Here is a 24,414-nt window from a genome sequence, read left to right on the forward strand (position 1 = left end):
AATTTTTCTGGCAAGTGGAATCTAGCGCTATGTCTTCAGGCATCATCTTCAACATTATTAGGCAAAAAAGACTTCCATACATGTCACAATGTACCCTTAGTGATTCCAAACTACGTATCTGAATTTCACATTCATCATACAGCTGTCTTAGTGCTGCAATGTTTGATGATATTTTTACAGGATTTAAATTTAGTAGTTTAGTCATGTGAGCATTTACTACAATGTCCTTTCTTCCAAATTTGTTCTGCATCAGAGCAATCGCTGCATCATAATTGCTGCTTGCTGTTGTGCCCATCAAATACAATTTGCACAGCGCATCATTGTTATGAATCGCGGTTTCATACTGGTTCCAGAATTCTTGCCAAGCGCTTACTTCGCCATTAAACTTGTCTATTATAAGCTTCAGAAGTTTAACTGACTGCCAGTGTGGCTCTCTCTCTCTTCCCGTTCTTCCATCACTCAGACACGTGCTGTTACTTGCTAATTTGTGTACCCTTTCTATCATCCTGCATGCACGACTTTTGCACGTAATTATGTACACGTTCCTGACATTCTTGCATGCTTGCTATTTCTGCCTCCAGATCAGCTATTAGAGTTTCCTCTTCGATTCTTTTGTCCTTTGTGGATCAGTGATAATTTGTTTTCAGTTTTTTCAAATGCTTGCTGAGTCTCAAGCATCTCATGACAAAACTTTTTATCTTTTTAAAATGATGATTGATGTAACGGCAGAGATGAAGTGCTTAACAAATCTCAATTAATAATATGCAAACCCCATTAACTATTGTATGTATTTTAATGAAGAAAGAGATCTCAATTTCATAATTGCATGTTCCTCTTTCTGATCCATACATAGCCTAATACAAGTGATTTGACAACACAGGAAAAATTATCAAAGATTTATGAAATTCACCTTTCCCTAACTTTCGAAATAAATGGTTAGTTCAAAGATAAGACATCTACAGTATTCATGTGAATATCATACATGAAGGTCAAAAAATGTTTTCTTCATTAATTTTCTATAATCAGTACAGGATTGAAGGGAACTATCTTTCTTCTTGATCCAAAAAAAAAAAAACCAAAGATCTGGCCACTATGTGACTGCTGGAAGGCAACATTAACTCATTTTCTGTATTTTCTTTGGTATTATCTTTCATGGCATTTGCTTCAGGCTTGAAGAGAGCAGTAATTTTACGTTTGACAGAGGTGCATTAACTCCATTGCTCAGTCATTTGGTTTGTTGGGAGTTCTAAGGATTTCTGCTTACTAAGACATCAATGAAGTTTGGAACTGCCATGACAGCCATCCTGTTGCATTGCTTAAGCCAGGGGTAGCCAAAAACATTCTTGATTGTAGTGCTTGTATAACAAAAATAATCCTTTCAAAATGTAAAGTGGCAGTTTGAAGAGTGAGGGTAGGTGTCATAAATTTAAAAGGATCTTTAAGAATAGGACCCATATTAACAGAAAACAGTCTTAAGTCAGTATTGGATTTTTTTTGTATTAGTAAGTAAAAAAAGCTAGCTAGTAAAATTCTCCATGCCACTGAAAAATGATGTGCAAGCCTCAGGAGGATGATATTGAGGGACTCAGACATTGCTTCACAGAATATTTGAACTTTTCTGTCAACACTGTGTTACCCTTAAAGACAATGTGTTGCTTTCCAAACAACAACTCTAGATTACTAGGAAACTAAAAAGTCTCCTGAATGAGAAAAAGAAGGCATTCAAATACACTGACAAAGAAGCTCTAAGGAACACACAGTGAGAAGAAAAAGCTGAGTGAAGGAAAAGAAAAATAATCAGATAATATGAAAGATTTCTGGAAAGTACTGGGTGTAATTACAGGAATAAAACAATCCAGGGTTCAGTTGCTAGAATGGACTCTTTAATAGATTTTCCCTCCCAGTGCAACCCTCTTCTAATGACCATTCCCTGTCCATAAATGAAGACCATGTAAGGAGACAACTGAGGAAGCTACACACAGGAGAAGCTGCAGTACCAGATAGAGTGAGTCCTTGAGTCCTTAAGTCCTGTGCTGCCCAACTTTGTGGCATCCTTTCTCACATGTTTAGTTTTCACTAAAATTAAAGCACTTTGGCCACAGCATTTCTATGTTGTTTTAAATGTGCTATATATATAAATTGACATTGACATTGACACTAAGGCTCCAGAAAGTGTTGCTGCTGTGGAAAGCATCCTGCATTGTTCCTGTTCCAAAGAAAGCAGGCACCTCTGTACGTAATGAATATAGACCAGTCGCACTTATCTCTTACATCATCACTGGCTGCAGCTCGAAGTGGGGTGCCACCATCGAGACAGATGTGGAGAGAGCAAACCAAATGAACAACTTCTTTAATAGGTTTGACCACCCTAACCCACTCTCACCTTGGAGTACTGCATCCTACAACCATCCTTCTGCTGATACCAGCATAGGAGAGACATCTCCACCCACAATTACAGCAACACAGGTGAGCAGAGAGCTGAGGAGACAGAGGGTACAGACCTGTAAATACCTGGGAGTGCAGCTGGATGACAAATTGGACTGGACTGCCAATACTGATGGTCTGTGTATGAAAGGTCAGAGCCGACTATACTTTCTTAGAAGGTTGGCGTTCTTCAAAATCTGCAATAAGATGCTGCAGATGTTCTACCAGACGGTTGTGGCGAGTGCCCTCTTCTACGCGGTGGTGTGCTGGGGAGGCAGAATAAAGATGAAGGACGCCTCACGACTGGACAAACTTGTTAAGAAGGCAGGCTCTATTGTAGGAGTAAAGTTGGACAGTTTAACATCTGTGGCAGAGCAATGGGCAATAAGCAAACTCCTGTCAATCATGAAGAATACACTGCATCCATTTAACAGTGTCATCTCCAGGCAGAGGAGTAGCTTAAGTGACAGACCTTTGTCACTGTCTTGCTCCACTGACAGACTGAGGAGATCGTTCCTCCCAAACGCTATGCAACTCTTTAATTCCAACCGATGGAGTAAATGCTAACATTACTCAAAGTTATTGTCTGCTTTTACATGCATTTTTATTACTATTTAATTTAATATTGTTTTTTTGTATCAGTATACTGCTGCGGGATTATGTGAATTTCCCCTTGGGATTAATAAAGTATCTATCTATCTATCTGTCTATTCTACAAAGGGCTGAAGGTTAATGGAGTTAATCATCAAGCACTTCAATGTTGAGATTAATGCTTTTTTAATAATGTTGTACAATACTGTCAGAAGCAGTAAGGGCAGCAATTCATGTATTTGAATATGGATTTTTTTTACTTTCAAAGCATGACCATCATAATAAAAACTGAGCCCAAAATGCAGTGTCTTTGAGAAATAACAACTAAACAATAGCCCAAAAATGAAGTCATCAAAATAATGAAAGTAATAACAACACTTCGAAAAACAATAGTAATAGTGAAAAAAAACTTAAAGTAAATCTAGATGTTCCCATATCTATTCATGACACCAGCATGAGTTGGTGGGAGCCAACGCGTGTAATGCTCTCCCTGGATGCTAGAGAGCTGGTGATTATACTGGTAGGATACATTGCCTTTTGTCTAAAAATGAGCAAAGCCAGGCAGAGAACATGAGAAATGACGTCCCTATAACAGAAAAGGCTGCTGATTCTTTAATGGTAATGGCTTAAGATTGTTGTAGTAGAGGTAAGGCAGCCTCTGACCACAGCAGTGACCAGTGTTGGGAGTAAAATGTTTAAAGTAATATGTATTATGTAGTCAGATTACTTATCAATGTAACAAGTAACCTAATGAAATACTAATTTACTGAAGTAAAAATACCTGAATTGCTTAAAAAACATATATTCTTTGATGCATTACTATGGAAGCTTATTCCCGGCATTCCAAAAACAAAATATATTGCTTTATTTCACAGAAGTATTGCCTTTGTTTGGAAAGGTGTTGCCTGGTGTTGTTGCTATAACATTGTGCATGCATGTGCTGTGGCTGTCTGGTGACTGCTGAGGAAGAGGTTAAGCGTGTGTATAGTGTACAACCACATCAAACAAACTAAACTAAACTATTAAGTATACAATTAATCCTGCATGAGCAGAGGAATTAATATATTCAGTCCAGGTATTGGTTACTGGAAACCAGTGATTATCACAGCAGTACTGCTTGTAAGGCAAGAAGCAAGCATGATTGAATGTACACTGGTTCTTTTTAGTGTTCAGTGTAAAGTCCAAGCAGAAAAGTGTGTCCTTTGTGTCAACTTAGTTTTAACCTAGTGTGGCGGACAGCTGGGGGTGGTATCCAGCTGGGAAGCCCAGGAGGACCGGAGGAGGATTTATGCCTCCTCCAGACCACGAGGGGGCGACCGCCCTGGTTGCACTGGGGACCATGGGGGCAGAGCTTGAAAGCTCAACCCTGTAGGGGCCGTGGTCACCGCCAGGGGGCGCCCCGGTGCCTGAAGAGTCCTGGACCTCAGCACTTCCAACACACCAGGATTTGTGGTGACTCTGTGCTGGTATTATGTGGGGATGTGTGAGTATGGATGCATTTTATTTAGGTTTGGTTTTTGCCTTCTCCCTGAGGTAGATTAGGCTGTAGCTCTCGAGACTCCCATGGATGGAGCATATTAATAGCACAAATTAATTAATATTTGTAACAGTTATTAAAGTTGTTTCAATCATTAAGTCTTCTAATTGAATAATTATTCAGGAATCTTTTGACATGTCACACTTTTTAATGTTTGGAATGGATCAAGTATCACAATCAGAATCTGTACTATATATGAAAATTGAAATTTTTTATACAAGAATAAATGTAAACTTAAAAACTTGATATTTTTTATCCATAGCATATCTTTCTATATTTCATGTAGCCTGTTAATCAGCATTAGATAAGATACCAATAAGTTGCGTCATTTGGAGCTCTGTTGATTTTAAATTAGTGAACAAACACAAAAGGATTTGTTAACAACTAGCAACTGGTACTTTCTAAATGCATGATGCATGCAAATTTAATTTCTTTGCTTCTTTAACGTGCAGCAGATATAAAGAGCATTAAAGAAGTTTACCCCATTTGGTTTCTTGAAGTGCTTCACTGTTTTTCTGTGTTTCTAAGTACAGTATGTTTCACAAATGTACACGTTTGCCAAAATGTATATACAGGTATATTGTACTGTACATACTGAAAGAACAAATTACATTTTATTATGTATTAAAGAATTGGGGTAAACTGAGCAGGTGATACTGTTATAAAGTCTTTCAAACACAATCAATTTTTTATTAATTTCCCATTCAGATTATCTGTACCAGTGCATTTTGTATCATCAGTGGCTGAAGGATTTCAAAACAATGAATTTATTGTTAACAAGTATAAATACAGGTTGAAAATTTAATAATAGCTAAGACATTGATTTTATATTATTATTTGACTTTCAGTATTACTGGGGCTCTAAAAATAATACATCCTTTTTTGAGTTTTTGATGTCCAAGAATCCAATGATAGTCCCAACTTTTGGTGCTATGATCCCTCTGTATTCTTTTAATTTTAGGAAGATACAAATGGACCTGGGGCCTCATGTATAAATGGTGCATGCACACAAAAATGTTGCGTACTCCCGTTTCCACACTCAAATCGCGATGTATAAAACCTAAATTTGACATAAAGCCACGTACTGTATATTTTCATGCCAGCTAAATGCTTGGTGTACGCAAGTTCGGTTTTGAAAATTGGCAGCACCCAGCGTCAAAGCAGTGCTTTTATTCAAGTGTGGTTTCCATTCCTGACACAGCTCTATAAATACACTGAAATTAACCACATATTGTTTATTAGCTTAAGGCATCTGATTGTAGTTAACCTGTAACAATATAATGGTCCATGGAATGGACAAAATATTCCAAATACCATAGCTGCTTTAGCGTTGTTCCTCTCAATGCACCACTCAGAGTATTTATCCCACTGTATCTGACTGTGGAATCACAATGCCTTTCCTGTAGGGAAATTGCGGTTCAGAAACAGTTTCATCCCATGAACTATAAATGCAATCAATCAGTCCATCAAGTGCTCCTTGTAGAACTGTTTGTACTTATTAGTACAATTACCTCACTGTAAACTTGTAATACAATTATAATATTGCAGAACGTGAGCCACTTTATAATGCGCGCATTTACATATAATGACAATATCATTTTTAAGTTGAAATGCAGCAAAATATGTTTATTACATTATACAGATAAAATGTTAACATCATTTAAATAATCTATATTGTTAATTGATTGTATGGCGATTGGCTACTTGGAGAAAGAAAAGGAAGGACAGGAATTGAAAGTTAGTACGTTTGTAAGAGACAGTACTGCTGCAATAAATTATTTCATTGAAGGTTGCAGAGCAAGCATCTTGCGGGATGCAGGAATAATCTGTGGACAGGACGCCAGCTCATCACTCTCACTGCACCACCGTGTTCCCATGTTTAATAACATGCTTTAACTCCTATCATCATAAAAATGATATCAAGTATACATTTCAGTATTTTAATTGTTCAGAGAGCTGTAATATCAGAAATGTAATGGATTCTGTGTCCTGTCGGAGGAAGAGAAAGCCCGTTTAAGAAGCACGTAGTGATTCATACACATAGAATAGAATATATATATTTTATAGAATAACATATACAAAACAAAGCATTTAAAGTGCTACTTTAGTTACGATGGTATTTGAGAAACTATTACATTAAATGATTTAAAGATGAAATTTATGATTTTCTATTTTAATGACAAAATAAACTTTGTGATTAAAGTGGAAATTTCAAGATTAAAGTTTTTTCTCACTGTGTCCCTATTTTTTTTTCTTTTCTCTGTACCCTGACACTCAGACTGTGGGCTACAACCCGCCTTTTCACGGCGACTTTGATATCTGACAACTTTTTTATTTCAGGCACTGTGCAACTTTGTGAACTTGAGCTTTTGAGATTCTCCAACACTCTAAGTCACTCGATCAACTTCCTTTTGTTATTTATACCACTGTTTAAACCAACAAATAGTATGTTTTTCTTTGCCTCCACTTGGTATTCGCTGAAATTCTTCTATTTTCGTGCTTTTGCCATTACCTTTTCACAGAACGCTGAGCTCAAGGGCCTTTTATATTGATTTGCATATTCAAAGAGGCGTAATTCAGGGAGGAGTTGGGGTGGGGCAGCTGGCGTGTGCATGTGCATTACTTTTTATGCTGACTGGGATTTATTGAGCGGAAGAACATGGGTTGGTGTTCACACAGATTTATACATCTGGATTTTTTGTGCGTATGCACATTTCCGCTTTTGTCTGTACGCCATGTTTTAGTGTGAATTCTACGCACGACGTTATGCATGAGGCCCCAGGTCTCCTTTGAAAATTAATCAAGTTTGGTTTCTGTCTTGAATAAAGACTAAAAGAATAGAGTGTTTTCTTTACAGAAGAGGTAGTTTTATTTAAGCACCTTTGATTCTGATATACAACAATGAATAGAATTTAATTTTAGAAACATATTATTTATTGTAGACAAAAGGATCAGAAAGTATGAATTCCATGAGGCTTGGACCCCCTACACCCTTCTGTTGCCACTGCCACTCTGACTGGCTCATTAAGTCTGGTAGAAGTTTCTCTGCACATCTATCAGATTGCCATCACCATCACTGCTGCTACTGAGAGGTCTCTGATGGATAAGTAGAGAGGTAGCAAAGTGGAGATCAGTTTACCAGTAAGAATGGAATAGAGGTGATGTGTCCTCCATAAACTCCCTGTAACTTAGCCTTACGCTCTTAGGGCAGGTTTATGCTTCACACTCAGAACATGTGAGCCCACACATCATTGCTGGCACGTGTTCCCAGCATTCATTTGACGCATCCTCAGATCACATCCTCGGAAATTAATGTAATGTGTGCGCGAGATATAATACCAGCAAGAAGTTGGGGGGTGCAGTGTGATTAAGTTGGAACAAGACATCAGAGTCTCTTTTACTATCTACATGTGACAGGAAGCCTCTTTGCAGATCCCACAGGATCAATGTGCGTGCTTCGATGTTTGATGAATTGTTCGATGTAGTGAAGCAAAATGCCGACATACAAATGCATCCGTGGTGCTTTTATATTCAAGTGTCACATATTCCCCAGCATAATGACATGATACATTTTAAAAGTCTCACATACCATCTTCTGTGCTGTCTTTTGTTTTCTGCCTTCACAACAGGTCCCTCTTCAGCTGAAAATGATGGCATTTCTACAGCACTTCCTGGTGTGGCGGAAGTGCTGCATGGGCACCCAGAATCACTCTGGGTGTACCTAGTTTCTATTCCGGCTGAACTTCCTGGTGTGGTGGAAGTTCTGCAGTCCATGACCCCATGGCCCCAATGCAAACCAGGGTGGCTCCCATTTCATGTCCCGGGGAAGGTATTGTCGCTCTCCTGGTCCTTCCATCATCAAGGTGACCCGACTGGGCAGGAGACCCCACCGTCCACCACAATATGTTTTTAAATGTAGACAAATATAAATATATTAAGTATATATTTATAAAATATGTGAGTGTGTGTGTTTGCCTGTAGTGAGGTGTAGTGATTAAGGCTTTGGACCTTTGGACTTCAAACCCTGATGTTATGGTTTAACTGACAATGTGTGACCATGACCAAATCATTTCACCTGCCTGTGATGCAATTGGAAAAACAAATTAACCAATAGCATTTGAGATGTTGTAAGTTGGGCAGCACGGCAGTTGGTAGCGCTGCTGCCTCGCAGTTAGGAGACCTGAGTTTGCTTCCTGGGTCCTCCCTGTGTGGAGTTTGCGTATTCTCCCCATGTCTGCGTGGGTTTCCTCTGGGTACTCTGGTTTCCTCCCACAGTCCAAAGACATGCAGGTTAGGTGCATTGGCAATTCTAAATTGTCCCTTGTGTGTGCTTGGTGTGTGTGCGCGCCCATTGGTGGGCTGGTGCCCTGTCCAGGGTTTATTTCCTGCCTTGCGCCCTTTGTTGGCTGGGATTGGCTCCAGCAGACCCCTGTGACCCTGTAGTTAGGATATAGCAGGTTGGATAATGGATGGATGAATGTTGTAAGTTATCTTGAATAAAGACCGTTAGTGAAATAATAAGTAATAATATTATTAAGTCACTGGAGCTGCTTACTTTTGGACATCATATATACAGTGCAATTGCACATGAGTAAAACATACCTGCTTTAGATGAATTTCTGCTTTATTCTGCTTTCCTTAGTGATTTGGCTTTTCTTGATGTTTATTGCAAAACACAATTTTACATGAAACCATATTCTTTTAAAATAAAAGGGGTAGATCTGTAGGAATAATGTGAGGTTTGAGTCTACATTTTTATCATAGATGCTTACAATTTTCACTTCCTTAAATATAGTTTTCGCATTTTTTGTTTTTCATGTGTACTTTTTTCCATACCAATAGGCAGACAATAAAGACAATAATACACTGTATTATTAATATTTTACAAAAAGTAATAACGTTTAGTGGCTGCACATTTAGGCACAACATTAAATGAAATTATTATTATTAGTTTTGGAAGAAATAACTTCCTGAACTTTGTTGTGGAGGCTTCTTAAATAATTGGGTGTTCTCCATTAAAGTCTGCACATTCTATTATATATGAAAATACAACACTAGATTCCCTGAAGCTTACGATAAAAGTTGTAATGCCAGGCCACCATAAATTCTTTGCACATCTTCATCAGAGTCTATGTTTTGAAAATGTGTTCAGCATTGAGTAGTCTGCAATCCCATTCTCCCACTGAAGCAGCTGAAGTCAGACACAAAATTCTCAGAGCTCAAGTCTGTTTATCTGGGTGTGAGATGTCTGGAATTGTATAGAGTAAATAATATATTGTTATTTGGAATATATATATTTCATTTGTGTTCCGTGTCTATAACAAACAGAAACTTTTTTCCTGTTATAGAAATAATTGACAAAATGCTAATGTGAAGTGTATAATGTGGTAAGACTGAAGTCCAAATATCAAATAAACACTTTCACAAAAGGTATAACGAAACAAGTGTGCTTTTATTCAAAGATATAACAGAACAAAAAGAAATTTTACTTTACATGTCACTGTCAATATGTAAAAACCGAAGGCCAAACATCAATCAACACAACCTAAACATGTCTGCTTGGCCAGTGTACAGGTAACAGCAGCTGGTTTATAATGAAGAGGTTCAAGCACATGTCCTTCTTGTATTTATTGTAAAAGCTTCTCTACCTTGAAGTATAATCTGCATTGGTTCCATGTTCAAAGTGATTGGTGGATAACTGGTTATTGGTATATTGACGAAAGTTTGTATTTACCAGGGCACAAACTGGTGTATGTAAGGAAGAACAGCAAGATTTATTTTCCATTGCTGACTAGTTTAGTGTACTGATTTCCAGGACTTAATAGCATGTATATTTGCTGCCCAGTAACAAATTTAATAGTTAGGTGATGCCATGCCACCTTCTACTTTGGTCTTAGTAGAGTCATCTTTTGAATGCATGGACATCTCAAGAGGTTATACTTAAGCCTAGTTTCTTAAAGAATGATTTGTTAATGTACAGTATATAGGGATGCTCTGGAATAAAAATAGAAGCTTCATCTACTTTAATGATCCTGAGGGAAATTTAAGCACCAAAGATTATTCCAGACTTTATACCAAGATTATACCAACCATTTAAGTACACACTATACAGTTTACATTAAGTACACTGCGGTTGTAATCTTATAGATTGTGCATACAATAATACCAGTGCAATGGGAGCTGTTTAAATAACATTACTACCAAAACTGACAGGTGGCACATAATATTAAAGTGACAGAAACTAAAGTGACTGTGGTATAGCGGGTCCACAACGCTCTCAGTAAGGGCCAGTTTTTAAATAAATAATCACTGCTCTCATAGCGGCTTAGCGAGGGGGCGTTGGGCCATAGCAAGCCATGGGGCGATCTGCGGTTTGGGCGATTCTCACCGCGTGCACAGGTGAGGAACTTAGGCCCCTCGCATTATAAAAGAAGCGTGAGTCAGTTGGAGAGAAAAAAAAAAAAGGAAAGAGAAAGAAGATCGGAAATGAAAATAAAGGCGGAGGTTATTGGGAAGCAGGTCGGTGTGCATATGAGAGAGAGAGAGAGAGAGCCGTGAAGAGCGGGAGAGCGAAAGAGCGCTCGTGGGCAGCTACGAGGGCCTGGGTGTTGGGCCTACACCCAGGCATTTGAGTTGATGTTGCTCCCGCTGAGTGAGCAGGTAGCAGGAGTGACCAGGGGATGGCGACGAGCCTCAGAAAGGCTGGAAAGGCAGCGGAAGTCGGGAGGCTTGGTGGTGGAGTCCCCAACGTGAGTGACCTGACTGTTGGTGGAAACTAAGGCTCGGGGACTGGGATGAGTGCCAGACCGAAGCCAGGGATCGGGAGGTCTCCAGTCTCTTGTGAGTGAAGGGAAAAGGGCAGCTGCAGAGAGAGAGTGGCTCCCCCATTGCGAAGCCTGGACAGGGAGAAGCAGGGGAGTCGCAAGTTAAAAGAAACACCGAGCTTGTTGTTGGAATTTAAAGATTGTTCTTGATGGATGTTTTAACCTCTGGTTTTAAGGATTGTTTTTTTAATTTATTGGTTTTAATCTCAACATTTCTTAATGGATTATTTATTTAAGGAAGAATTAGAAAGCACTGCACTTTATTTAATTGAACACTTTGACTGTTTTTGTTGACTGTTTTAATAAAAGCACTGTTGCACTTTTTTTACCATCCCCTTGCTTACTTGTTGTCTTCACTGACTAGCTCACTCGGTAACATTATCGACGGTGTTGGGTTCAAGGGCTCCTAAACAGAGATGGGAGCGTGGAGCCAAACCCGCATCGTCACAGTGACTAATATTATAGTAAAAGTAAAATAAAGTTACTTGGCCTATGCTGATAGGGTAACATGTTTAAAGTGACACATTATGAAAAAAAGGTTATGCAGTAGTGACCAAGTAGTGAGATATGGGAGGTTGTGCATAGCTAATATAGCTTATGAGTAGTGAAAGAGCATCAGGCCCTGAACTCAACCACGCCTGCCCTGTTTGAGAGGAGTTAAAGAGGCTAATGGCACTAGGGACAAAAGATTTTTTTTTGTTCATTGCACGGCACCAAAGTAAATTTAGCAGGTGTATTGTTAGAGGGTCCAATGTGTGATTAAAGTACAAATAAAGTCCACAATATTTTTGATTCACAGAGAATTTGCCTGAGAGTTCATAAGCAACAAATACAAGTGCTAACAGATTTTTGTCATACAGAATACAATGATGCAGGTCAATCAAACATGTGCCACCAGCACACATACAGAAAACCAGCAAACAGCTCTCAATATTAAGTACTGTGCGACAACAGATTATAAAATAAAATATAAAAATGTAAAAAAAAGTAGTTCAGTGTACCTGTGCACGCCACTATACTCAGCTGTTAATACTTAAGTAACTTAAGTAAAACTGTATCAGGTTGATGCATAGTATCGCTTAGTATAAAGGCAGTTGTTAAACCACTGAACTTACCTTTTGAAGAGTCCATAAAACTGAACTTCAGCTAAAGTCATATTCTCAATATCTCTCTTTAATTTGTCCTTTTGTTGCAAGCACATGGCTCTTTCTTTGAGTGACCATCCATTTTTTTCTTTTGCGGCATAGTAACACATCAAATGTCTTACCTTATAAAAGACACCAACTCGGATCATGCTCTACCCACTTATATTTTTGTTTTAAAGTTTTTTTTATTTAAGCCTAGAATGGACAGAATTATAATTGTGAGGATCAAAATTGGGGTAGTGGTGGGTGGCAAACAGCATGTAGCTGTGAATATCTATAGTATTGGTAAAAACTTGGACATTTCTTGTCATTTTTTGTGGCACGTGCCAAGACCCCTTTTTGAGCAATGCCCCTGGTTGGGCATCTCAGTTACCTGGATGGTAAATTCTGCCATGCATAAACATATTAGTTTAAGATTATGTTTACATATTCTGTTTACAACAAATTTGATAATTAATTGTATAAAACAATAAATACATTCTAATTTGAATATGCGTTAATTGTATTGCATTTGTAAGATGAATGAGAGAATGATCAATGAATGAGTTTTCATTATTACATGATGATTTAGCTGTAAATAGAACAACTCATGAATCAGATGAGAACAACTTTCACTTGTGCTTTAAACCTCTAAATGATGTGTTCTTAAACTTTTTAATCTGCCATAGGGTTCAAAGCAGGAATGATTCCTGGGTAGTTTGCCTTCCTCTCACAGGGTGAACACACCCACACACACATACACACAGGCCAATTCAGTTCCCCCAGTCCACCTAACCTACATGTCTTTGCACTCTGGTAGGAAACTGGAGCACCAGAATGAAACCCACATGGACATGGGGAGAACAAGCAAACTCCATACAGAAAGCACCGGGGGCTTATGCCTATTATTATTATTCAAAACAGGAATACATTTCTAGTAAAGCTGGGAGAAAATAGTATGTAAAGCTAGGATATAATGATTTTTTAAAGCATAGTATCAAAGGTTAGTTAACTTTGTCATCTAACTCATGGCACCAGTTAAGGAATGAAGTAGTTAACAATTATTAATATTATTTACCTTGTCTTAAACACATTTCTTAAAAAAACAAAATTTTTAAGTGAGCTCCACCATTAACAATACATTTTTCTAAATTAGATTACAACTAGTTTTGATTTAAAATACCAATTTAAAAAAAAAGCCAAAGTATTCCTAAATATATGTAAACTGTGTGTATTTTATACAGGTGAAAGTGTACAATCTTGATAAATATTTCAGTGAACAGTGCATTTGAAATATTTAACTCTGTTGACTAATATTGTATTGTATTTGCTGTTATTCTTCAAATTCTGATTGTTTTACTATGGGAAGGAGGGTGGGAATACTTATAATATTGTATTTTAGTTCTGCAGAAACAAAAGCTCTCTGTGATGCGTCAACAGCATTCACATACTGCACCACCATGAATAGTACGATAAATAGCAGGTCTTTAATCAAAGAGTATAGAATTTGCTTTTGGACAAACAGCCATGTTTAAGAATCACTGCTGTACAGGATGTGTTTTTAGAACTCCTATGGAGATGTACTGAATTGATTCATTTGTGCTTATAAATTGACTATTGCTTATAATTCACTGAAAAGACTTGTTCAGAGAGGATGAACCATTCATGTGATTGTAAAATGTAATGCACCTCCATTTAGAAATGTAGAGTTGAGAAATGTGGAGTAGAATGTTGAGATATTTGCTGTAAACTGCAGTGGAGCTAAACTCTAAAGTATCCACAGCTTGATCTACTTAAGTACAGATACATGAAAAATATACTTAAGCACAGTAACAAGTTAATTCTACCTTGTTACTTTCCACCACTTGAAGAGTTAAGAAAAATATTTTCATAGTTAAGAGGTCTGAAAGTAGTAAAAATGCATGTAATTCCAAGTTAATATTTTAGCTATTATTTTCTGTATATAAATCTTGATACATCTTTGTATATCATAAACTTAGTAAAATAAGCTTTACTTAACTGAAGATTAAAATGGAAAAAAGACTCTTTACCTTTTATTGCATCATCTTAAATAAACTTGTTGAGGCATTTGCAACAAAAAACTAAATTACCTAAAATATACATTTGTGTTTTTTGACAAATTTGTATCATATTCTGAAACATTCCTCATTGCTGATCTTTACTTGTGCTTACCTGAGGGCAGAATCACTGGCAAGGTAATATTGAAAGATAGGTTTTGTGAAAGCCTGAATTATCACAGCTATTTATTTCCTTTTTGTTACAACTTGCAAGATACTTCTAAGCTAATATCGGACATTAACCCTCTAGCAAACCATTAATTGTACCTGTGGCCATATTATCTAATATACTACTTGTTAATGACTTACCTGCTATTTAGGCTTTTTAAAACACCTTTGGAGTATTCAGTGTAATGTCATTTTTAAGACGCCTTGGGAAAAGTTCTTAAAATCAGGCTCTGCTGTGCTATAATTGGGTCAAGTTAAAGGATGATAAAGTTATAAGGAATGGATGACGAAATACTTATGTGCATGGCAAAAAGTTTCCTTGCCTGTGTAAAGCAATATGATACAGCTCTAAAATTAATATTAGATGTGTGTACTTGCACTTTGCTTTCAATTGCAAGTAGCTGTCTGCGCCTCTTGGTATTAGAGCACAGATAAACACAGTTAAAAAGTTTGTTTTTCTGAAGACAGAACTGACCATAGGGTCCAAGGTTAGACTTTACCTGAAAGTTTATACAGCAAAAGTAAAAATGAAATTCAGAATAGAAAAAAAGAAAAGAAATATCATTCACAACTGCAAAGATAATTACACAACTCATTGCAGATGACAATCTATCAGATCCATGGAGATTTCTATATTCATATTCAAAAGAATAGTTTTTCTTCTCACTTGTACACCAAACTTACTGAAGAATTAATCATATATTCATTTATAATAATTTCTTACCCACTATCAATTCTTGTAAATACAATGCTATTGTCATTTCAAATTACTGTCCTCTTAATTTGGAAGTTACATCACTATTCCCTACATACTCAGCTCATGACTGGAACCTTAACCCCCTGTTATTAGCAGAAGAAAACTGAATAGAATTCATCTTCAAACAAATTGATAATTCTTTAGAGACCAATGCATTATCAGAAGTCTCTACAGGAACACTCTGAGAAAAAATGAAAGATGTTTTAGAAAGGACAAGTTATTTCAAGGCTTTATTGTATAAACAAACTAAAGACTAGGATGTCATCAGAACTGATTACGGAATTTTCAGAATAGATCATGAATTTGACTAATCTTCAAATGATGAAGTTCTCTGTAAAAAATAATGACCTTACATTTAGAATTTAAGCTCTTGATAACAAGAAGAACTGAGCAACTTATTTTAAATTTTGACATCATTATTATTGACACAAAGAGAAGGCGAATAAGATTCTAGCTCAACAAACTGACAAGCTGGAAGTTCACAATTCAATAACAGAAAAATGACCAACGCAACTGGAAATAAAATCAGGGTGCATACTGTGATAACTGACCCATTTAAGGAGTACCATAAATCCTTATATTCCTCTCAGTATAAACAAGACGAGACCCAAACTAAACAGATTTTTGATAAAATACAAAAATACATATACCATAGCTAGATTTTCACATTAAGAAACAGAAAGCCATAAAACTCATTTTTACAGTGAGACAGCTACAAGCCTAGATAACTATCCAGTGAAATTCAACTGAATTGACTCCATTTTTAAAAACAATGTTTATAGAAACTAATAAATGTAAAATTCTACTCAAAACATTTCACTAAGCATTAACATCTGTTTTTCTAAAGAAAAATAAATGCTTTTAAACAATGTGAGTGAAATAGACCAATTCCATTACTGATTAATGATGTTAAGGTACTAGAAAAAGTCTTAGCTAGAAAGCCTGACAAAGTGCTTCCCTCAGTAATATCACAAGGACATTATTAAAGCAAGACACCCACAAAATCTGACTCACCAGCAGTTTTGCTATATTTGGATGCAGAAAAAGCCTTTGCTAAACTTGAATCTGATTATCTGTTTACTGTGCTGCAAATATTTGGGTTTGGCCCCAAGTCATCTGTATGGGTAAAACTACTTTATACTAGTCCGTAAACTTCAGTTTATATTAATAACACAAACTTAGATTACTTCTTATTAAAGCAAGGAGCTTGACAAGGGTGCCCACCAGTGATATTTTCATAACGAAAATGAGAACAAGAACTAAAAACATTTTTTGTTTTACAAGCATGATGATGATAATAAAGCAAATGTAGTGTGCAAGAAGAAGAAAAAGAGTCTCAGAGTTTCACTGCAGGCCCTGTCCTGAATTTGTTCCTGCATTGCACCCTATGAGCTAGCTGAGATAGGCTCAAACCTCTCACACGACCCTGGTCTGGATTAAGCAGGTTAGAAAATGATAAGACTTACCAAAGTCATTTAACCTCTTTTTAAAGTATGAAAAAACCTGGAATCACAGATTTCACAGTTTAATAATTGGATTTTGTTTGTTTTTAATAGTTATTAAATTTAGTGATATTACTTAAATAACATTACTGAATAAAGAAAAAAATTGTATTTAGTGTAAGTGTTGATATAAAAAGAAATTTATTGCATAACATTTTATAGTCCAGGTAAAACATGTACTCATCCAAGAAGTAGCAATTTGCATCTGCCACCTAGCCCAAGAAATAATCCCTTTAGCAGCCCTGTTTTGAGTTGCACTTTATAGACACTCCCTAATGAACAATCTGTTTTGCAGTACTGTTATCAGTTATTACATTATTAGAAGAATCTTAACCACCAAGCATACTACAGTAGAAATTATGTATTATTTTATGTAAAAGCTGACAAATTCAATGATCAAAATGCCAGTGGCACCAAATGAACCAACAGCACATCTCAAAACGCAGTTCTCAACAAAACATTGCCAAATGTCTGAGATTGTAGCAAATCTGTTTTGTTCCACATGTTTTTCACGGGTGTCTTTGTTATCAATGCACAAATGCCGCATAATAGTCTGATAGCGGTCACGGGGCATCGTATCTTTGATTGCCAGTACAACAAATAGTTCTGACCAGGCATCAACCACAGCACCAACTGTGGTCATTGCTGCTCTTGTGAAAAGAATGGAGATAAACGCAAACTCAAAGAGGGAGAGGCAAGTTTGTTGTACTACGTAAACTTGACTGAGAGAATCTTCTTCTTTTGGCTGCTCCGTTAGGGGTTGATACAGCAGATCATCTTCTTCCATGTCTTCCTGTCTTCTGCATCTTGCTCTGTTACATCCATCACCTGAATGTCTCTCACCACTTCCATAAATGCCTCTTTCCTGGCAGCTCTATCCTTAGCATCCTTGTCCCAATATACCCAGCATCTCTTCTCTGCACATGTCCAAACCAACACAATCTCACTTCTCTGACTTTGTCTACAAACTGTCTAACCTGAGCTGACCCTCTAATGTACTCATTTTTAATCCTGTCTATCCTCGTCGCATCCAATGCAAATCTTAATATCTTTAACTCTGCCACCTCCAGCTCTGTCTCCTGTTTTTTGGTGAGTGCCACCGTCTCCAACCCATATAACATAGCTGGTCTCACTACCATTCTGTAGACCTTAACTTTCACTCTTGCTGATCCCGTCTGTCACAAATTACTCCTGACACTCTTCTCCACCCTTTCCACCATGCTTGCACTCTCTTTTTCACCTCTCTTCCACAATCCCCATTACTATGTACTGTTGATCCCAACTATTTAAACTCATCCAACTCTACTCCCTGCATCTTCACCGTTCCACTGACCTAACTCATATTTACACACATGTATTCTATCTTTTTCCTACTGACCTTCATTCCTCTCCTCTCTGGAGCATATCTCCACCTCTCCAGGATCTCCTCAAGGTGCTCCACACAGCAAACATCATAGTCCACGGAGTCTCCTGTCTAATCTCATATGTCAACTTTCCCATCACCATTGCAAATAAGAAAGGACTCAGAGGTGATCCCTGATCTAATCCCACATCCACGTTGAATGCATCTGTCACCCTACTGTGGACCTCAAGATCTGGAGGCAGTGGTTACCTTATGGCCTGAAGCCCTTGTGATGCAATAGTTCATGTCTTTAACCTTGATTATTCATTCAATGCATGCATATTATTTATTTTTAATTACTATTTTACAAAATATTTTGAAAAACCTAGTTATTTTTTATGATATGCATGAAGCATTAATGGAATAACTTGATTTTTGTAATTTTTCATTGTGATTCTATTACTTTTTTATATTCACAGGGAACAAAAACTTTTTTAGGTCCATGTGGAGGTCGAGACTGCATTGGTGAATGTCAGTGTTTTCCAGAAAAAGGAAGTCTTGTAAGTATTTATTAATTTATTTATTAAGTCATTAATATTTCATTTAAATATACAGAAAGTGATACTATAGTCTAGAACAATTTTCCTCCATCCCTTTAAACTTCATTACTGACCCTTCTCATCGCTGGCAGGCAGTTAACAGAAACAAAAACAAAAGAAAAATAGACTTCAGCTACAGAAGATTTAGAAAAGGTGCTAAGTTTAAGTCTGTTAAGGGTATATATGCAATCAGGGATAAATTGACCAATAAATGTTTCTATGCATTCTTTGTTATCAGACATGGTAATTTTTCTTAGTTTGTACCATTGGAATGACAGTGGTAAATATGAATATTTGATTGGTTTTGGGGATGAGAGCAGAACTCCACATGTCCTGAGCGCAGACCTCAGCTACAAGAAGAAAAAGTAAGAAGTGGATGCCTCAATTGAAGAGAATAGAATGCTTCTAGCCCTGACTCATTAAATATATCTCCTAGCAAAGATATACCAGACTGACACCAAGGAGAGCAGGAAATTGGACCGCCTCTGATATTTAGGGCAGAATTATGAAATTAAGGAGTGTGGAGGTGCCTTCTTGGCAGAGGACCCATCAATTCTTCCACACTATTCCAAGTCTGAAGGGCATAAGACACAATGGGGCCAACAACAGCAGACAGAGACTTTATTTTATTAGAAAGAAACAGAAATTAAGTTGCGGAATGGGGGAAAATATATTTTGTTTCAATGGGCAACCAGCTAGGGATGGCAGACCCAGCTCCCAACTGTCCTTAGAGCCAGAACTCAGGTGGGATAGAAAGAGGAAGCAGAGAGCTAACAACGTTAATTCTAGGGAGCAAAATCATGTTAATATCTGGATTGGAATGAGAGCGGAAGGTGGGACCAAGAAGAAATGGAGTCTGCTACACCCTTCAGAACATAGTGGAAGTTGGGAGCTGCAAGCTCCTGGACCCCGGCATAGATGACCAATTCCAGGTATCTGAAAGACACTAACCAGGGAATGAATGAGGGAAAATCCTTAGAGATGACAGGAAGAATTTAGTGGCAGAAAGATTTAGACCAGCTAATCTTATAACTGGACAGGGCTTCATAGATATTAAACAGATCAAGGGCATGGGAAAGATCAGCAGGGGCATTACCAAGGCAGAGATAAACAGCTGCATATAGTGAAACTTTTTAGGGTATATCTTTAATTAATATGGGACTGATATTGTCTGAGTTGCTACTGCCAGGGGCGCTAATGAAAGAATAAAGAGAAGTTGGTAAAGAGGACCGTTTAATTCAAGTTGATAGCAGTATAGTGTTTTGGAAACATTTTGACATTCTTTTTACTTTTTTAAGAATTTAGTTTTCCCTATAACAGAAATAGCTAATAAACTATTGTTTCCTGGTGCTCCAAAAGCTGATCAATGTATTACCTGTTGTTTTACGTCTTGTGCATACTTGTAAATCATATTCACAGTATACATAAAGGATGCTAAAGTACATTCATTACTATACTTGATGGTTAGTAGATTGGTTATCGCAACTTTTTTTTAAATTTAATTTCTTTGCTTTCGCTACAACACAAATAATAAAATAATAGAAGCAAAAACAACACTGCATTGAGCTGCAGGCCATTTCTGCATTGCTAAAGGTGATGTAGAGTTTCAAGTATAGTTTTCATTGATTTGATGGAACGTTTGCTTTATTTGCATACACTTGTGAGGCTAAGGCAAACAGGAATCATTGGTTATTACTAAGAGCATTATTTTACCAAAATTTTGTATAATTTCTTAAATTATTTTAGACAACTCAGTTTATTTCAGTGATCTAAATTAATTAATGCATAGGAGACCGAGTATACCATGTATATCCATCACTGTGAATTATCTATTTTGCTTTTGAATAGACATTTTAGATTTTCAGATTTATTGAATGTATTTACTAGCATGCAGCTGCACATGGCTAATTTGCTATGAGGTTAAACAACTCTTACATGAGCTCTCCCCCTCCCCTTCTCAGAAAACGCAAGAGACTCTGTGAAATAATATTTTATATTGCTATTTACAAAGTGTGCCCTCCTTTTTCGTGTAAGTAAAAAGTGTAAAGTATATACATAGATAAATTAGAAACAAAACTAATGTCCTTGCTTCAACCAGAGCCACATCAAACAATGAAATAAGCCAGACCCACGCTTTGTGGTAAGCCAGTGAGTGCCCTTAGCTTTTGAACTACATGAGCACAATGATATATATTTTTACTTATGACTAGTTTGTGGCCAGCAGTTCCATTTTGTTTGTGATTATTACTGTGGATCAATGAATTTCACCAAAGCATTATTTGCAGTGAATTTGCTGTATTTGTTTTTACCCTTGTTCATCAAATTATGTACTGCTAATTCAGCCAGTTTAGGAGAACTATTTTCCTCAGAGCCCCATAATGCTTTGTGTGGCCATTGCGACATCTCCCTGAGTTGTAACAGCCAACATGTAATGATAATCATCTGCATTACAGACTCTGTGGACCTTAGTGGTAGAACAGATAAGTAAATAATCCAGATTCTCAAAATTTTATTTTTATGAAACATTTACAGCATACGGTAAATAGCAATTTATCAAATGTGCAGGTTTATCTTCAAGTTCCACGTCACTATAAGAGAAGGAGGCGTGTGCCCTATGCATGCATAATTAGCCACATGGAGATAAAAACAAACCTTGAAGGAGCCTGATGCAAATGAAATAATAATAATAAAAGATTTATTACTATTCACGAGAGGTTTCTATCTTTTTCATAGAAGAAAAGTGCAAAACATGAGCACAAATGGTTTGGAGAGCCTTTGGTGTGACTTTAAAAAATAGAATGAGCCAGCGGCTTCAATCATGACATGTCACTTTGAATTTTCTGCCTTTAATAGACCTTCATATTTTTTGTGACTTTTGGCGACGATTTTGGCATCTCTGCTTTCATGAAATATATTTTTGTGTTTCTCTGTGTTTTTTCTTCTTTGATCTCACAGAGGCACAAATGTGCAGTGGTTGGTACTTCAGCCGCACTGCTCAGATCTCCTTTTTGGCCACAAGAATCGGTCCAGTATAGTTGGGAGATGTATCCCTAGCCCTTAGGTACACTTTAAAGATGATTGCATCATCATAATCCAGTCAAATCCAGTTCATTTAGTCTTTCCCATTGACTTCAATGCATTTTGCTAAGTTCAGTGATATTTGCGAACACTTCTGTGATTTCTCCAAACTCGTGGTGAAGTAAACACCGTGGAGTTCGCTCATCACTAGTGGTTATCATTTCTTTTGAGTCTTTTGTTGTTTAAGGTATGGTGGTGCAGTGATTAGCACTGTTGCCTCACAGGTTAGATCACATTATTTGGTCACAATAATTGGTTTAGCAGGGTTGTCAGATGCTTGCCTAGCACACTAGGACACTTAATATTAGAATTCCTGAAGCCCATGTAAAAAGTCCCAACATGGGCCACCTTAAATTCCTTCGCACCTCTCCATCGGCATCTTTGTTTTGCAAATATGTCAATCAGCACAGGCAGCATGCAGCCTGCTATCCCATCTCCCACCAACACTGCTGAAGTTCTCCCAGCTCATGTCTGTTTTTTCTGTCTGTTGCCTTGAAATATATAATGTGTGAAGACTAAACTTCAAATATCAAATACTTTAACTAAAGGTATAACAAAACAAGACTGCCTTTATTCAAGAAAGTAATCAAAGAAAACTAAATTATTCAATTTACATTACAAACCGAAACCCATTTATCAATACTCAAATCAAATGTATGTTTTTATTGTTAAGTAGTAACAATAAGAGCAGCTCCTGTTCAAAATAATAATTCTGGAGGGCGCTCAGATTTGATCCCAGTACCTCTTGATTATGAGTCAGCAGTTCTTACTTCTATGCCACCAAAGAGGTCATATCTGTGTTGTACACTAACCCAATTTCTTTTTATTTGGTCATATTCTTGGATTAAAGCGCACTTGTTTTGTTATACATGTACCTTTTGTGGCAGTGTTTATTTGATATTTGGACTTCAGTCTTCACACATTATAGACCCCATGTCAAAATTTTGTCGTTAGTACTATAACATGAAAAAGGTTTCTATTTTAGGTATTTGTTCAACATTTCTTGCGTTTCTCGCATTTCCCGTCATCCGATCATTGTAAACATGGAACACACATGAAATGCATTTGTTCCAAATAACTATATATTATTTACCCAGAGCAACTCAAGATAAAGGAGACTTGAGCTGGGAGAACTTTTTGACTGAAATGAGCTCCAGTGGTAGTAGGAGGGGATAGAAGGCTGCTTCTTGCTTTTGCTGATCGACACATTTACAAAACAAAAGAGACTGATGGAGAGGTGCAAATGGATTTAAGGAGGGCCAGGATTACAAGTTTTTCGTAGGCTTCAGGGATTGTAGTGTTAAACACTGCGCTCCACATTGCAAAGTCTCACCTAGAGCAGAAAGGAGGATATGTGAGGCTGCTGTTCATGGATTATAGCTCTGCCTTTAATAGAGTTGTCCCCAGGATACAAGTCAGGAAGCTGCAAAACCTGGGCATCCATGAACATCTGTGACTATGGATTAAGGACTTCCTGACTAACCACCCACAAACAGTGAGACTTGGTCCCCACACCTCCCCAGTCCTGACACTTAGTACAGGAGCACCGCAAGGGTGTCTGCAAGCCCTGCTCTATACTCTCTTTATACTTATGACTGCATGCCCATTTATCCCACAAACACAATCATCGAATTGTGGGTCCCAACTCAAATGAGACCGCTTACAGGGATGAAGTTTCTAGACTGACAGGATGGTGTGCGGTAGATAACCTGTCCTTAAAAATCAAAAAGACAAAGGAGCTCATCCTGGATATCAGGCGGAAACAGGATGTGTCCCTACCATTCAGGATAGGAGACCAAGAGGTGGACCAGATGACCATTTTTAAGTTTCTAGGGACCCACATCAGCAGTAACCTAAAATGGTATAAAAACCACTGCTCCAGTGAAGAAGTCCCAGCAAAGACTGCACTTCCTTAGGATACTGGGGAAAACCACATCTCTGCCACTTTGCTGTAGACTTTTTATCACTGCTTATCACAGGCTTACTGACCTACTCCATCCTAGCATGGTTTACAAACTGTTCCGAATCAGACAGGGCAGCCCTCCAGAGGGTGATCGACATAGCACAAAAAAATCATTGGATTCTTCCTCCCCCCTCTAAAAGACATCTACAGGTCACGCTGTTACAGCTAGGCCTGCACAATTATCAGCGACAATACTCATCCTTTTCATGATGTCTTCACATTGCTACCCTCTGGAAGGTGCAGCAGGGCCCTGAAGTGCCATACCACGAGACTGAGGAACAGCTTTTACCCCTCAGCTGTCCAAGAACTTAATTCTTGGCCCTCTGTTCCCATTGTCCCAACTTTCACTTTCACCATCTTAATAGCCTTGGACTTGTTTTCATGTGAGAAACTGTGTGTAATTAGTGACATGGACTATTAATATTTT

At 37.5% G+C, this 24,414-nt stretch overlaps 1 protein-coding gene across 1 annotated transcript in view; it reads left to right on the top strand.

The window, feature by feature from the left end:
- The window catches only part of col4a6 (collagen, type IV, alpha 6), a 582,406-nt gene that overhangs the window by 117,637 nt on the left and 440,355 nt on the right, over window positions 1-24,414 (top strand). Inside the window, exon 3 of the mRNA XM_039765772.1 lies at window positions 18,827-18,907. Within this exon, the coding sequence (XP_039621706.1) occupies window positions 18,827-18,907 (81 nt within the window). The remainder of the gene's footprint in view (window positions 1-18,826; window positions 18,908-24,414) is intronic.

The sequence above is a fragment of the Polypterus senegalus genome, chromosome 10, assembly GCF_016835505.1.
Source record: "Polypterus senegalus isolate Bchr_013 chromosome 10, ASM1683550v1, whole genome shotgun sequence".
Classification (NCBI taxonomy): Eukaryota; Metazoa; Chordata; class Cladistia; order Polypteriformes; family Polypteridae; genus Polypterus; species Polypterus senegalus.